The sequence below is a fragment of the Mustela erminea genome, chromosome 4, assembly GCF_009829155.1.
Source record: "Mustela erminea isolate mMusErm1 chromosome 4, mMusErm1.Pri, whole genome shotgun sequence".
Taxonomy (NCBI): Eukaryota; Metazoa; Chordata; class Mammalia; order Carnivora; family Mustelidae; genus Mustela; species Mustela erminea.
Genome location: NC_045617.1, coordinates 16,845,630 through 16,860,962, shown reverse-complemented (window position 1 = coordinate 16,860,962; position 15,333 = coordinate 16,845,630). Strand labels below are relative to the sequence as shown.

General features: G+C 39.4%; 1 protein-coding gene across 3 annotated transcripts in view; it reads left to right on the top strand.

Moving 5' to 3' along the window:
- DSE (dermatan sulfate epimerase) overlaps positions 1–15,333 on the top strand; it is an 85,773-nt gene that overhangs the window by 18,294 nt on the left and 52,146 nt on the right. Inside the window, exons 2-3 of one of the 3 annotated variants that reach the window (XM_032338765.1) lie at positions 5,942–6,023; positions 9,556–10,020. In XM_032338765.1, coding sequence (XP_032194656.1) covers positions 9,609–10,020 — 412 coding nt within the window. In that variant the 5' untranslated portion in view covers positions 5,942–6,023; positions 9,556–9,608. Of the gene's footprint in view, positions 1–5,941; positions 6,024–9,555; positions 10,025–15,333 lie in introns of all 3 variants that reach the window. The other 2 variants (XM_032338766.1, XM_032338767.1) reach the window with 2 other exon arrangements.

The window sequence follows — 15,333 nt, the reverse complement described above, 5'->3', positions numbered from 1 at the left end:
TTTGGGGCCAGCTATAGTCAGTTAAATAAATTACATTAAACTAAGGGAGAATTCCTAATCATTTTTATTGTCAGAGTAATACAAGTTCAAGTGTTTAAAATGAACCAACTCAGGGGCTTGTGAATGGCTCAGTGGATTGAGTGGCTGACCCTTGATTTTGGCTCAGGTTGTGATCTTATGGTCATGGGATTGACCGGCGTGGGGCTCCGCTCCTGATGGGGAGTCTGCTTGGGATTCTTTCCTTCTGCTCTTCTCTGTGCTCATGTTCCCACGAACATGCACCCTCTCTCAAATAAATAAATCCTTAAAAAAAAAAAAAACCTCAGAAAAATCATTTTCTTAGATTTTTATCTTATAATTGTTAAGAGCAGAGCATAATTTTTCTTGTTTACTTTTTATCACTATGCCTAGCAGGGTTCCTATATTTAATAGCTTCTCAATACGTAGCTGAGTTAATTAATTAATATTTACAAGAAATTCTTATCCCTGACATGGATGGGAAATTGGTCTCCAGTTCTGGAAAACAGTGCATTGGAAAACTTAATGTGTATAGATTACTACTTTTTTAAGGACACCTGCGTGGCTCACTTGGTTAAGCGTCTACCTTGAGCCCAAGTCATGATCCTAGAACCCTGGGATGGAGTCCCATAGCAGGCTCCTTGCTCAACAGGAATCCTGCTTCTCCCTCTGCCTTCAGCTCCCCCTGCTTGTGCTCTCTCTCTCTCTCTGTCTCTCTGACAACTAAATTTTAAAAATCTTTTTAAAAATTACTACTTTTTGAAAGTTTTGGAATACCAAAAAGAAATACACTTAATTATGTTGAACATTATATATATTTTTTAAAGATATTAAATATTTATTTGACAGAGAGAGATCACAAGTAGGCAGAGAGGCAGGCAGAGAGAGAGAGAGAGGAGGAAACAGGCTCCCTGCTGAGCAGAGAGCCCGATGCGGGACTCGATCCCAGGACCCTGAGATCATGACCTGAGCCGAAGGCAGCGGCTTAACCCACTGAGCCACCCAGGCGCCCTATGTTGAGCATTATATTATCTGAAAATAGTATCAGAATAAAAAAATTGCTTAACCATTTTATTTATTTATGTATTGTTTTAAAATATTTTATTTATTTGACAGAGAGAGAGAGAGAGCATAAGCCAGGGAGAGGAGCAAAGGGAGAGGGAGAAGTAGGCTCTCTGCTGAGCAGGGAGCCAGATGCAGGATGTGGGACTCAATCCCAAGACTCCAGGATCATGACCTGAGCTGAAGGCAGATGGTTAACCAACTGAGCCACCCAGGCACCCCCAGAATTCTTTTTTTTAAGGATTTTCCTTATTCACTTGAGAGAGAGCGAGGGAGAGAGAGAGAGAGAGAGAACACAGAGGGAGAGGGAGAAGCAGAGTCCCTGCTGATCAATGTGGGGCTTGATCGCAAGACCCTGAGATCATGACCTGAGCCAAAGGCAGACAATTAACTGACTGAGCCACCCAGGTGCCCCCAGAATTAAGAAAAGTTTGAAAATACTTGAGCATATTGTATTCTAACACCATCACTGAGAAGATCAATTAAAATTGTAATAAAGAGGTACCAATTAGAAGGTGTTCAATTGTTAGACTGCTAGGTAAACTAGTATTTACTTAGAGCTTCGAAAGTATAACCAACCATTTCATTTTTCTCATTTAGACTTTTTATAGGTAAAATTAGCTGCTTCATTGATCTCCTCAGTGACTTTTTAGCTTCTCCTCACCTCTACCCTGCTTTCTCTTTGCCTCCATGAAAGTACAGATTTTACTTCCTTCTTATTTTCTGTAAGACGGTCACACTCTCAAAAAGTGGATCTTATTTTTTTTAGGTAATACCTTCATTTATTTTTTTTTTTAAAGTAACGTCTATGCCCAACATGGGGCTTGAACTCATGATCTCAAGATCAAGAATCGCATGCTCTACTGACTAAGCGAGACAGGCTCCCCCAAAGCTGGATCTTAATGGTTCTTAGTTTTGTAGTAATGCACACCAGGCAGAGCTCTACCACGAAATGATGCCTTCAGTTTGATAGCCACTAAATTACTTACTCAAGTAGTCCTCTGGTGAATGGGAGATGGAGCCTTCATTTTAAACATAATTTAGGTTAACCATTCTTCTCACAGAAGGAAGTTATATAGTGTTCATTGTTGGTCTAGAAAGAAGTGAGCTTCAGATTACATTGTCAGAAAATGTGTTATTTTCACAAAAAACTTTCCCAGGAACAATATAGAAATGGTCTTGGACTGCACAGAGCTGCACTTAACTTACAAACCTAACTTAAACTTTTTCCAATGTTGAATGTGAAGGTGGTGAGTACCATTATTATACACAGTGTGGTTTTGCTGTGTGGGTTCAAGGTTGTAATTACTCCCTCAGTAGTGTGTGTAAATTCTTGGGGGTTCCATATGCTATAATTTCATATTGTGGATTTTGTTTTGGAAATGACTTTTTGGGGAGATATATTTCATTTCACCCTAAATAAGGAAAACAATAAACCCTCAGTGAAAGGAACTTTTCATTTTGATTAAGAGCCCATGGTTTTTAAAATATTCTTTTTTGGCTGAGTCTACAGGCTTTTCACATCAGGGAATATAATTTTAGCAAATGATTGTGTAGTACCAAAGCCATATGTTTTCTTAGGATTTGATGTATGTAAGAATAATGTTAGATTTATTTCACTACAGAAATTTACCAAGGACATAAAAGGTTTTATTTTGATATTGAGGTAAAATTATTTTTCAAAAAATGGATCCTAATTATACATTTAATAAAATTGAAATAGAAAAGTAAGGAGAACTTTAAAAATATGTACCTTCTCTTCATTAAAATATGTGGAAACAGTGAAGTAGTATGTGTGAGGCCACAGCAAGCTGGTTCTCAAATACTTGGAAATAGATTTCTCTGAGAGTTAAATCCTAAAATAGATTAAAGAAGGAAATGTGCAGCTCTGTGAAGGTATATGTTAGTCCTCTCAGGGCATCAGAGTTTGCCTGAAATCTGACTGGAAGCCTGAAAATGAGGGAACTTGGTTTTCAGTGGAGTTGTAGTTGCTAGCTTTTATAGCACCTATATATTTTCCAGGGAGTAGGATCCAAGGTCAGGGGCATTCTGTTGTCTGGTTTGCAGAACTGTTTTAGCCCCTCATGGATACGGGCACATCCAGTTCTAGTGTGGGAAGTCTTTAGCTGTCCTAATCAGGTAGCTGGCTACTGGGCCTCTCCATTGGCTTGGGCAAACAGGAACATGTACTCTTGAGCTAAAATCGGCGGGGGTGGTGGCAGGAGCTGTGGGGTATGTATATTTTGCTCTCTCCTAAATATCATATCATTACAATTCAATTTAAAAATTTTTGTTTTTAATGATATCCCAAGGGCATCTGTGACAGATGCTACAGTGCAGCCTCCTTTCAAGCAAGTCATGGCGGTGCTCTTGACTGTTGAGTTGCCCCAAGCCCAGGGCCCCTCACCCGTCAATTATCAAATAATTTCACTACCTGTGTGGTTTTCTGATGAAGCCAGAAAATATTTCCCAATCTGCTTGATAGTTGTATTTCTCATCAATGAAGGCACTGACATTGTGGTTCTATGTATGTTCGGGGAGGAGGGTTTTAGTTTTATTAATATCGGATAACATGTCCAGGATGATCAGCTGAGATACTGATGACATGGCCTGAGTCAGCTGTTTACCTTATCAGCTCAGGCGGGGCCAGCAGATGTCTCCCAAGTACTCATGTAGCGTTTCAGTCATATAAATTTATCGCTAGGAAACACTCTCCTGCCAGAGATTTTATTTTCCAGCCCCTGTTGTATCACTGGGCCTTTTGAAAGAACATAGCAAGAAGCAGTCACCTTTTATACCCCACGAATTATGGGCCTTGGGAGGCAATCAAATTCAGATACCGTTTATTTAATCATTATTCTTTTCTTTGAGGGCAAAACTCCTGACAAATACTTGAAAAATCTCAAGGGTTTTATGCTTTCTTTTCCAGTGAGTGTTGAGCTTACTAATGGATGATGTCTTAAAAAGTCAGGAGCATCGTGTTTGAGTTTCAGATGAGTTTCTAAAAAGTGACATTGACCTTGCCCAGTACTTAATATCTGTGATTCCCCTTCTTTTCCTTATAATATTCAGTTTCGTTCAAAAAAATATTTTATGGATAGGTTAATAAAATCTTGCATGTCTGAAACTTCTTCCCTTTTATTAAAAATGCTTATAGAGCTCTTCATGTCAGGGTCTATGCTAAGTACATCACATAATAGTTAATCAACCTGTGAAGTTGGGATTGGTTTATGGATGAGAGAATGGAGACTTTGAAAGCAGGAGTCAGTTGATCAAACCTAGCAGACAGCAAAGCAGGGATTTATTCTTCTGTCCGTGCCCAGTGTTAATCATAATGCTGTGCTCCTGGGACTTGACACATGCTGTAACTGCATTTTTAATCCATCTTAATTTGGAACATGTTTTATTTTCTACAGAGTAAGGTCACTCTTCAATCCTTACGCTTTCTGTATTTTCTAAAGCCAGGGAAATTGAAAGGACTTTTGTGCTACCATGTGTTTCATTTATAAACAGTCCCAGACCATTTGGAAACCTACTTCATTTTGAAACTTGATGTTTCTAGTAGTTTTCAGTTCTTTTCCTTCTGAACGTATTCTTTCTGTGCTTTCTTTGTGTAAGGATGGCAAAAATGGGAACTTTAATGTCACTGAGTATTATTAAAAATTTGGTTAAAGAAAAGAATGTTGGCTTAGGATTTAAGAGATGGGTTCTAGTTCTTCCTCTAAGATACTGTTAGAGTATCAGTAGACACTAACTCTTAGTACTGTTTGTCACATCAAGTTATCGTAAAGTAAAAGATCAAATATTTGAAAAGGGTTTCACCAAAATTTCTGTGTGTCAGCAATCATAATAGCTACAGTGGATTGTTGGAACCAGGATTAAAGCAAAATAACTTTAGGCTTATTGTTGCTTTGTGAGGACCTACTTAAAATAATTAGAATTCAGGCATCTTGTTAAATACTTTTTGTAATATTTGGCTTGTTGTCCAACTTGGTGCCCAATATTTGGCATACTGTCCAACTTGGACTGCTGCAGAGATGGGCTGGGCATTCTGGCAGGGGGTTGATCAAATTGCTGTCTCAATTATCTGGTAGTGACAGGGTAATTCGTAAATGACTATATTGTACTCATTGATTAGGTGAAAATTTAGGAATGTTTTGCTTTCAGAGCTGTGTAGAGTGAGACAGAAGAATGAGAAGAAAACCAGATAACAAAAACTACTGTGTTATAGTGGAAGAGAAGAGAAAAGGCTTTTAAGGGAAATGAGGCTCCATATGGGTCATTCAGAAACATCCTGAGAATTGAATTATGGGTAAACTGAAATATTAGTGGCAGGTACCACACGGGCAGTCGCCCATGATGTTGCCATGTTGAAAATGCCATGCTCTTGAGCTGGACTGAGTGCACCCTAAAGATTTAAGGGAGCCAGCAGTGCTCCGCTGTGTCTGCAACACATGATATAGGGGGAGAATGGCTTGAGAGATCACCCACAGACATCTGAAAGTACAGACTTGTTCCATGTGTGAGTGTGAGTGTGTGTGTGTGTGTGGCGGGGCAGTGGGAGAGTCAGAGTTGGCCCTTCTGGTAAACTTAGTGGCCATTGTTTCACTTAGCATTTCAGCATCTCCCAAACTTTCATCATTCAGCTACTACTCTCAACAATTTTTGCCCTATGCATTTTTTTTTGACTTTTAAATGTAAATGTGTTTTAAACAGAAACTATATATTTTAGATTGATGTTGAAATCTCCAGTTAGATGTACCAGTGATGGTTTTCCCATTGAAATCAGTTGGTGTAAAACCTGTCCCTCTGTGGCCCACCTGAAATGAAGGTGAGAATCTCTCCTTTCGTGTCATTTCAGCTCTTCTCTCTGCAGAGTGGTACGCAGAATGCTGAGGGTCGAAGGGGAAATCCAAAGCCTGGAAATGTGGGGGCTTTTCAAGGTGATTTACTGGACAGATTTAAGATGGCAGATGTCTCCCTTTAGGTTATCAGCTTAAAATAAGTTGAGCTAAACCTGAAGTTTAATTTCTTTCTTTTCTTTTCTTTCTTTGAAATTTGCTTTTAGGCTACAGAAGTGTCTCAGCCTTGTGAATATTTACCTCTATTCGTTTTCTTGCAGAAATTTTTTCTGAAAAATTCCAAACTTGCTTTGGCTTCAAATAAGGGGGAATAAGTTTTCTCCTTGCTCATTTTAGTGACGATATCTACTCTGCCAGTGCCTAAGTCCAAGGGTTAATTCAGTTCACCCAGCATCTATGAGGTGGCTTTTCCTTGTGAAGCACAGTACTAAGTCCTGTGATGCAAAGAGGAAGCTACGCCCCTACCTTCTGTGAGGCACAGCATATAAAAAGCCCAAACAGGGGTGCCTGGGTGGCTCAGTGGGTTAAGCCTCTGCCTTCAGCTCAGGTCATGATCTCAGGGTCCTGGGATCGATCCCCTCATCGGGCTCTCTGCTCAGCAGGGATCCTGCTTCCTCCTCTCTCCGCCTGCCTCTCTCTGCCTACTTATGATCTCTGTCTATCAAATAAATAGATAATCTTTAAAAAAAATAAAAAGCCCAACCAGTTCCATGTGATACAGGTACGTGCTAGATCCAAAGAAATGAACTCTTTGGATAGATCAGCAAAGGCCTTAATCTCAGAAGAGAGTGGAGGGAGGGTGAGTTGAGGGCAGTGTAAAAGGAAAGCAACATACTCTGTGACATGATGAACGTTACATCCCTTCTCAGGCTGTCTGTGTGCCTGATTGTTCTGTGGAATTTCTGTGGGATCTGCATTGGCCCACGTGGTATCCCAACAAGAATTTAGGTTTTGAGTGTGCGGTAGCTCACAGCCTTGCTGCCCTGACACCCTCACGTGAATCTGAAGCAATAAGGAGGGAAGTTTCACTAACAGTTGGCATACGGAGGGGGTGTGATTCCCAAACCAACATGGTAATGAGATTCTGGGCTTCAGGAGCAACTTTTCTTGTTTAAATATATTCAGGCGTGAACTACGCCATGGGAAGTAATGTGGCTCACCTCCCCACAAACACCTAGAACGTGAGCTCCACATTCAAAAACCAGTAGTAGAGATCTTCTGTACTCTTCATGTAGGCGTCAGTTAAAGGAGAAACTTCCAATTAATCCTCACTTAGGGCGCCTAAAAAACCTCCACAATGTTAATTGCGTTGATAACTGCATCCAATTTTAGGCTTTGGAGCATTTAATATAGCAGGCTTTTTTTTTTTTTTTTAATTGTTCATATTAGTGTTCAATGAAAAGAGCAAAAAATAAACCTCGGGGTGGAGGGTGGGGGGTATTGGGACCCAGCATTACTTTCGACCCAGCCATGTCTCTGTGTTGCCAGAGACCACACCCCCCTCAGACATAACCACAGAGGACTATTTCTTTTGGCCGGGTCTCTGACCTTGAAGGGTCTAGCCAGCCGCCTGGAAGCTTTGGGTGCTAGACATAATACAAGTACAGTCCAAGAATTATTTCTATTTTTTATATTTTATTTAGCATGGTTATACCAATTTTTTTATTAATATGTTTGACTCTTGAAATACATCTAAAATGCTTTACAAAATTGCAACCCTTGAATTTCATATATATATAATATTCATACATAGTCATATTATATATATATAAAATAGTCTAAAACACATTCAGAAATACAAAGAATACTAGAATTAATGGCAACATCCATAAGTAATGCCATATTGCCTTTCTCTGGGAAATACAGTAAGTTGAGAATAGGGATCGATCTCCAGTGTATGTTAAATCTTTGGTTTTCTTCCTTGTGAATGTGACGAGGCAGCTTTTCCTTAGAAAAATAGTTTGTGTTCAGCTGGGGAGGCTGATTTTTCTCCATCAGTTTCTCTCTTTAATAATTGAAAACTACTGTTCATTATTTACATAAAACTGTCTTTTTCTGGTCTGCTTCCTATAACCTTTCCCCTCTGAAGAATTTTAAGAATTCCCTTACTTTCCTCTGGGGGATTTTATGCCTGCTTTATCCCAGATGTGGGACATAGACTAGGCTGAGGTTTTTTGGTTTTTTGTTTTCTTTTTTTCTTTCTTTCTTCTTCTTCTTCTTTTTTTTTTTTTTTCTTTTAAATATCCTTGTATTTGAAAGATGTTCTTTTAACCTGTGCCACTGGAAAAAGGATTTTTAAGAAAGTTAATCAGTTAAGAAAATACGAGCTTGGTTTCAACGTCTGACTTACCGAGTAACACCAAAATCCCATGCGCAAAATGAAAAAGTAGACAGCGGTTTCACATAATAAGGGGAGAATGCACACGTGTTATTTCAGCCTTTTGATTCTGGGATTTTATTTTCTGAATGCAGCCCTGTCTGTTTCTAGTCCCGGCAGCCCCTTGTCTGCAGAGCCTTTCCATACATGCCTGCTGATGTCAGCCCAGGGAATGCATGGGTTTGGCTGTCTGTCACCCTGCTTTTGTCTTTTCTGTCCCCACCTTCTGCTGACACAAAGAGGATATAGACTTACTCATAATATTTTGTCTGCTTGCACTCTTACAGTTGCATTCATCCTAATCCCTGCTTCAGAGTGTAGAATGTTAGGAAGCCTGAAAAAGCCAGAGTGATGGAGCCTATAATTAAGACAGGATCTTCTCTTTTTTTCCCGATGTCCATTCAGATTCCCAGACAAGATTTCGCCACCAGCTTTTGGTTATTGTGGTTTTCATGTTAATGTCTTAAAAAATACCCTAAGATGTAAACTTTTTTGAGTTACAAAATATGAGAAAAATGCCAAGGAAAGTTTGTCTTCCCTGTGTAAGCAAATACTATGTGGTTTCCCCAAGTCTAGAGTTCTGTTTTCCTCAATGAATACATGCCTGAAGTATCATGTTCACTCAATTAATTCATCAGTAAAACTATTAGATTTCTTATTTGAGTGTAGCTTTGTTTTTTTTTTTTAAAGAATTTATTTATTAGAGAGAGAGAGAGAGAACATGAGTGAAGGGTGGGGAGAGAGGCAGAGGGAGAGGGAAAGGGAAAAGCAGACTGCCCACTGAGCGGGGAACCCCATGTGCGGCTCAATCCCAGGACCCTGGGACCATGACCTGAGCTGAAGGCAAACACTTAACTGACTGAGCTCCCCAGGCACCTCTGTTTGAGTATAGGTGACACACAATGTTATATTAGTTTCAGGTGCACAACTTAAGACATTTGGCAAGTTTGTACATTATGCTATGTTCACCCTAAGTATAGCTACTGTCTGTCACTAGACAATGCTATTATAATATCATTGACTGTATTCCTTATGGTGTATCTTTTATTCCTGTGACTAAATTATTAGGTTTTAGGAAGTCTCTTCCTAGTTCAAATTTTTGTTGTTTTTTTAAAAAAAATCTAAGTTGATAAGCTTTAGTTTTTAATATTTAGACCTTCTCCCAGTAAGCAAGGTTGTCTTTCCTACTTTGTCCTGTTCCCCTGTTGACTTCCCCTTTTCTTTTTCCTCCTGTAGGATCTTTCGAAGATGGTTTGGCTGCCTGGGAGATTTGGAGATCTGATGCCACGATGAGGACTCACACACGGGGGGCTCCCAGTGTGTTTTTCATATATTTGTTTTGCTTTGTGTCGGCTTACATCACCGACGAGAACCCAGAAGTCATGATTCCCTTCACCAATGCCAACTACGACAGCCACCCCATGCTGTACTTCTCCAGGGCGGAGGTGGCAGAGCTCCAGCTTCGGGCAGCCAGCTCCCATGAACACATCGCTGCCCGGCTCACTGAGGCTGTGCACACCATGCTGTCCAGCCCCTTGGAATATCTTCCTCCCTGGGACCCCAAGGACTATAGCGCTCGCTGGAATGAAATTTATGGCAACAACCTGGGCGCCTTGGCAATGTTTTGCGTGCTGTATCCTGAGAACATCGAAGCCCGAGACATGGCCAAAGACTACATGGAGAGGATGGCAGCTCAGCCTAGTTGGTAGATTTTTGTCTTTTTCTTCTTACTGTATTAACTCTGCAATTTAAAGAAGGAATCTATACACAATGAAACCTTAGAGGCCAGATTTTCCCATACATGTGTGAGCGAATGGGTGGGGTTCCTTGTTATTTGTGGTTTTAGTGGCCTATGAATGCCCATAGTTTCAAAAGACCCAGTCATGTCCTTGTTTAAGGTTCGCAGGAAAATATTTAGATACAACCCAGCCAAAGAAAACATAATTTGCTGTGTTGAGTAAATACTATTATCTCGATGGTTGAGAATTCTTTCCTCCATGTTTAACAAGCATGTGTTACAGTCCTCTGGCGTTAGGCTGTTATTGCCCCCCAAGTGGTTAAAACCCTCTGCCAGCAAGAGATTTTTAGCTAATTAAGATTTATTTAAATTTTATGACAATTAGGAGCTAAAAGGAATTGTGATAGGATTAATTGGCGATTTATAAACAAGATCTTATCCAGTAACTACCAAATTGCCCAAACCTGTAGGAAAACCTGTTGTTATAATTATGTGAGGGATTCTAACTACATAGTAATTTATCTTCAGATGTTCTAAGATCTGGAAACAAACTTGCTGCCCCTTTTTGATTAGCTTAAATTTATTTTATTTGTTCATAATGGATATGTCTGCCTACTTCCAGAAAAATATGGGGTGGTGGGTTGATTAGGGATTCTGTGGGTATTCTTAACCAAATTGTGTTTTAATACATATTTATGGTACAATTGCACCAAAGAATTACAAACTCTATGAAACACCGTTTTACAATTACAGAAGCTTCTTCTTTATAGGGCTATAGGGAGCTCAATTTTATTTTTTTTTTATTTTTATTTATTTATTTATTTATTTATTTATTTATTTATTTATTTGACAGAGAGAGATCACAAGTAGGCAGAGAGGCAGGCAGAGAGAGAGAGAGGAGGAAGCAGGCTCCCTGCTGAGCAGAGAGCCCGATGCGGGACTCGATCCCAGGACCCTGAGATCATGACCTGAGCCGAAGGCAGCGGCTTTACCCACTGAGCCACCCAGGTGCCCTGGGAGCTCAATTTTAAATGTTTAGAAAAATCAGTGAATGCATTTAATGCTGTGATGTGTGACATCACACATATCATAGGAGTGAAGAATGGTCTTTTGCAACCTTTCTGAATTCTGTCAACGTGATAACAAAATTTAATCTTTCCTAAATTTCTGCCCAAATGATAAAAATGCTATTTGCTTATAGAGTTTGAAGGATTTTCTGAAATTTCTTAGTGAAGAAGATTATGGAAGAGTTGCCATTAAATCCATAGCAGAGCTGAATTTTTTTTTTAAGATTTTATTTATTTATTTGACAGAGACACAGTGAGAAAGGGAACACAAGGAGGGGGAGGGGGGAGAGGGGGAAGCAGGCTTCCCGCTGAGATGGGAGCCTGATGTGGGGCTTGATCCCAGGACTCTGGGATCATGACCTGAGCTGAAGGAAGATGCTTAAAGACTGAGCCACCCAGGTGCCCCTGCAGAGCTGAATTTTTAAGACTGACTTACTGTGGGGTGCCTGGGTGGCTCAGATGGTTAAGCATCTGCTTGGGCTCAGGTCATGATTTCCAGGTCCTGGGAATCCCAGCTCAGCGGGAGCCTGCTTCTCCCGCTACCTCTGCCTCTCCCCTTACTTGTGCTCTCTCTCTCCCTCTCTCAAATGAATAAATAAAATCTTAAAAAAAATTTTCTGTAGATATGTATAAACATTTTGAAGTTCATAATATTTTAAGTTGAAAAGAACATTTTTATTTGATTTGTTTCAAAACAGAGCCATGTATGCAATAGTTTCTGATTTTGATTCTAATTAATTGATTTTACTCTATTCTTGACATCAAGAAAGAAAATAAAAGATGTATGAGAATTTATTTGATATTTGAATTATAAGATTATATTATCAAATGTTATAATTACTTGACATTGGTTCTAATTGGTTAAAAATGGCAACCATAACATACTTTAGGGAAAAGACCTCCATTGCCTGTAGAGCTACTTTTTTTTTTTAAGTCCATTTTTAGATAGACAAGTTAAATAAGATACTGATAAAAATGTTCCAGAGAAGAGTTACAGTAAAAAGCCATCAATTTCACTTCATAACAGAGTAGATAACTGGGAAGTACCATTGTTTCATGGAGATTTTTTTAAAACACAAATACAGTAACATTAAGAGAATTATACAAAACCAGTGCAAATGTTATAATCTAAAGCATTCAGGAGTATAAATACCACCTTGGATGAGTGCTATCATTAGGGAGGATTAGACTTCTAGGATAAAAAAAGGGAAAATTAAATAACTTCAAACAAGACTGGTCATTTCCAAATTGTTTCTACAAGTTGAGATTTATCAGTTATTGGAGGTCTATATAAATTTGCCAGAAGACTAGTACTTTATTCATGACAGTATTGATAAAAATAGGTATAACTCTATCTTATCTGGTCACTAAAAAGCCAGTCTGTGATTTAATAGAGCTGAACAGCGGACTTCTTTCTCTTGAAGCTGAATGTCAGAAATGGAAAATTTACCTTTACATCTGATTTCTAGTGCCAGAAGTGATCTTAGCAGAAAAAGTGGAGCTACTGGAACATTTTGTCTTGGCAAGTACTGTTACTAGGTTCTACTTCTAGATGATTTTATGGAAATTTTAACTCTGGGTTTTTTTTTTTTTTTAAGATTTTATTTATTTGAGAGAGCATGAGTGGTGGGGAGGGGCAGACGGAGAAGGAGAAGCAGGTTCCCACTGAGCAGGGAGCCTGACACGGGACTTGATTCCAGGACCCTGGGATCATAACTGGAGCCAAAGGCAGATGCTTAACCACTGAGCCACCCAGGTGCCCTGGAAATTTTAACTTCTTAGAAGCTACCACACCCAGCCCCTAGATTCTTATATTTTCATTTAGATTTATAGTTGAAGTAATTACTTTTTGTCAACTTAAATGTTTTTTCTAATTCAGCTTTGTGTTTAAATCAACTAACTCATATGTTTCCACAATGCACAGAGAAGTATATTGTGGATGTTGTCACTGTCTTAGGATATAGTTCACCTATACTGGTTTCAGTGGGGAAAAAAAAAGAACTAGCCCTTATTTACCAAAGAGATCAATAATTAATATCATACATTTGTTTTTTAGAAAGCTTCCTGCAATGGCTTTATCAAACTGAATACATTTGCCATTTTCCTTGAAGGGCATTTCTACCCTTTTTAAAACCAATGGCTAAATTGTGTTCACTCACTTAGTCAATCAGCTAACTTTTATTGAGCATCTACTGTGTGTCATGAACTAGGCTGGGTACCAGGGATTCACAGATGCAGTAATGGCCAAGAAATTGGATACGTCACCCCTAGAGTGAGGCGTGCAAGCCTTGGGTATTTGAAATCTAAGCCAGGGCTGTGCACTCTTCTCAGAAATGAGTTGTGAGATTCACTTAATGAGCGGTGTTATCGGTTTCATTCATGACAATAAGCGAAGGTCTGTATTGTGCGCACTCTGGTGCAGTAGAGAAGTGCTAACTCCAGAGTCTTTTTTTTTTTTTTTTTTTTTTTACTTATTTGACAGAGGGGGAGAGATCACAAGTAGGCAGAGCAGCAGGCAGAGAGAGGGGGAAGCAGGCTCCCTGCTGAGCAGAGAGCCCGATTTGGGGCTCATCCCAGGACCCTGAGATCATGACCTAAGCTAAAGGCAGAGGCTTAACCCACTGAGCCACCCAGGCGCCCTAACTCCAGAGTCTTACTACGGCCTGGATTGGACTCCCAGGTCCCCACTCCTCAGCTGTGGTACTTCAGACAAGTGTTCTTCATTGGGCTGTGCCTTTAGCATCCTGATCCGTAAAGTGGCCACCGCAGCAGTATCTCCCTCACAGCCTTGTTAGGAGGATTAAACAAGGTAACGGAAAGGACTTGGTGCGGTCCCCGTCACCCAGAAAGCCTTCGGTAAATGAGAATAATGACATTAATGATAAGTAGTATTGCTGTTATTTACTCAGTACTTAGACCCCGTTTGGCTTATCATTTAGTATATGTGGGCTCAAAGGAAATAGTATTGGGGATTTATTTGGAGATTATATTCATCTTTGTTCCAATGTCTCTCTAAACTAGAACATCTGTTTAACTCACAAAATTTCCCTTTTGGCTTTGTTCCATGAAAATGCTCAGAGATGCTCCCGAGGGCCCTTTTTTAATGCATATAAGAATCTGATGGGAAGGCCAGTGAGTAAGCCTTAGTGGAATGTACCAGTGATATGTCTTTTGTCTGGTATTAAAAAGAAGTACATCTGAGATACGCGTGCATACGAATTTGTTAATATGGTTCATTTCATTTGAGTATTTTGTAAGTGAAGAGCTAAAAGGTAACATCTATATATTGACTTATTTAAGGCTCTTGGGTCATTGTGAAAGAAAGGTTAAAGAAAAATGTTGTCTGATCCACTGATTCTGCTTTTTATGTCCATTTTATGTGACACGTACCACAAAGTAGAAAGGGGAATCTGGAAGAGTGGTCGTGAGGATGGTAGTGATTGAAAACAGCAGCATGTGAAACTTCTTTCTTCTCTTGGAGTTACACTCGCATGTATCTCCCTGTCCACCCCCCCCCCCCCATAATCGGGCACCACGGAAAGACGCGTCCTGTCTGTGTGCTGGGTCTGCCTTTGCAGAGATGCCCCGACCTTGCTCACACACTCTGTTGTTCTTCTGACTTCTGCTAAGGCTCATATGTTCTTCGTAACAGGAAAATTAACAGTAATTTAAGCCTGTTCTTAGCCTACATCTAAAAATCAGATTTAAAAAGATGTCATTTTAACTTAGATATAAAGTGGCAAATCATTTTCAGCACCACCAAAAATGTCTCTAACCTTTGAATGAATAGCACCACCAAAAATGTCTCTAACCTTTGAATGAATAGCCTTTTTTTGGTCTTCTATAGATCTCGTCTTCCAAAGGAGAGCTAGGATTTGTATTTTATATAAAGGGTTGTATTTTATATAACTGAGTATTTTATTATACTGGCTCTGTATTTTATATAAAGGCTTGATGAGACCTACATATGCAGCCACTTGAAGAAAACTTATGAGCTGAGCCCCTAAGTCTAGAGCTGGTAACAATAGAAAATGCATTTTAATTCACTTCAAGTGAATTCACTTTTCATATTCTGTTGCCTAGTCATTAGAGCAAGGTCTGCATATGTCAGTTGGCATATGGGGATATTCTCACGTGTAAATGGTTGATTTCTGCCTTCAAACCTTACATTAGTTAAAAAAGAACACAAATAAATATTCTCCATTAGCC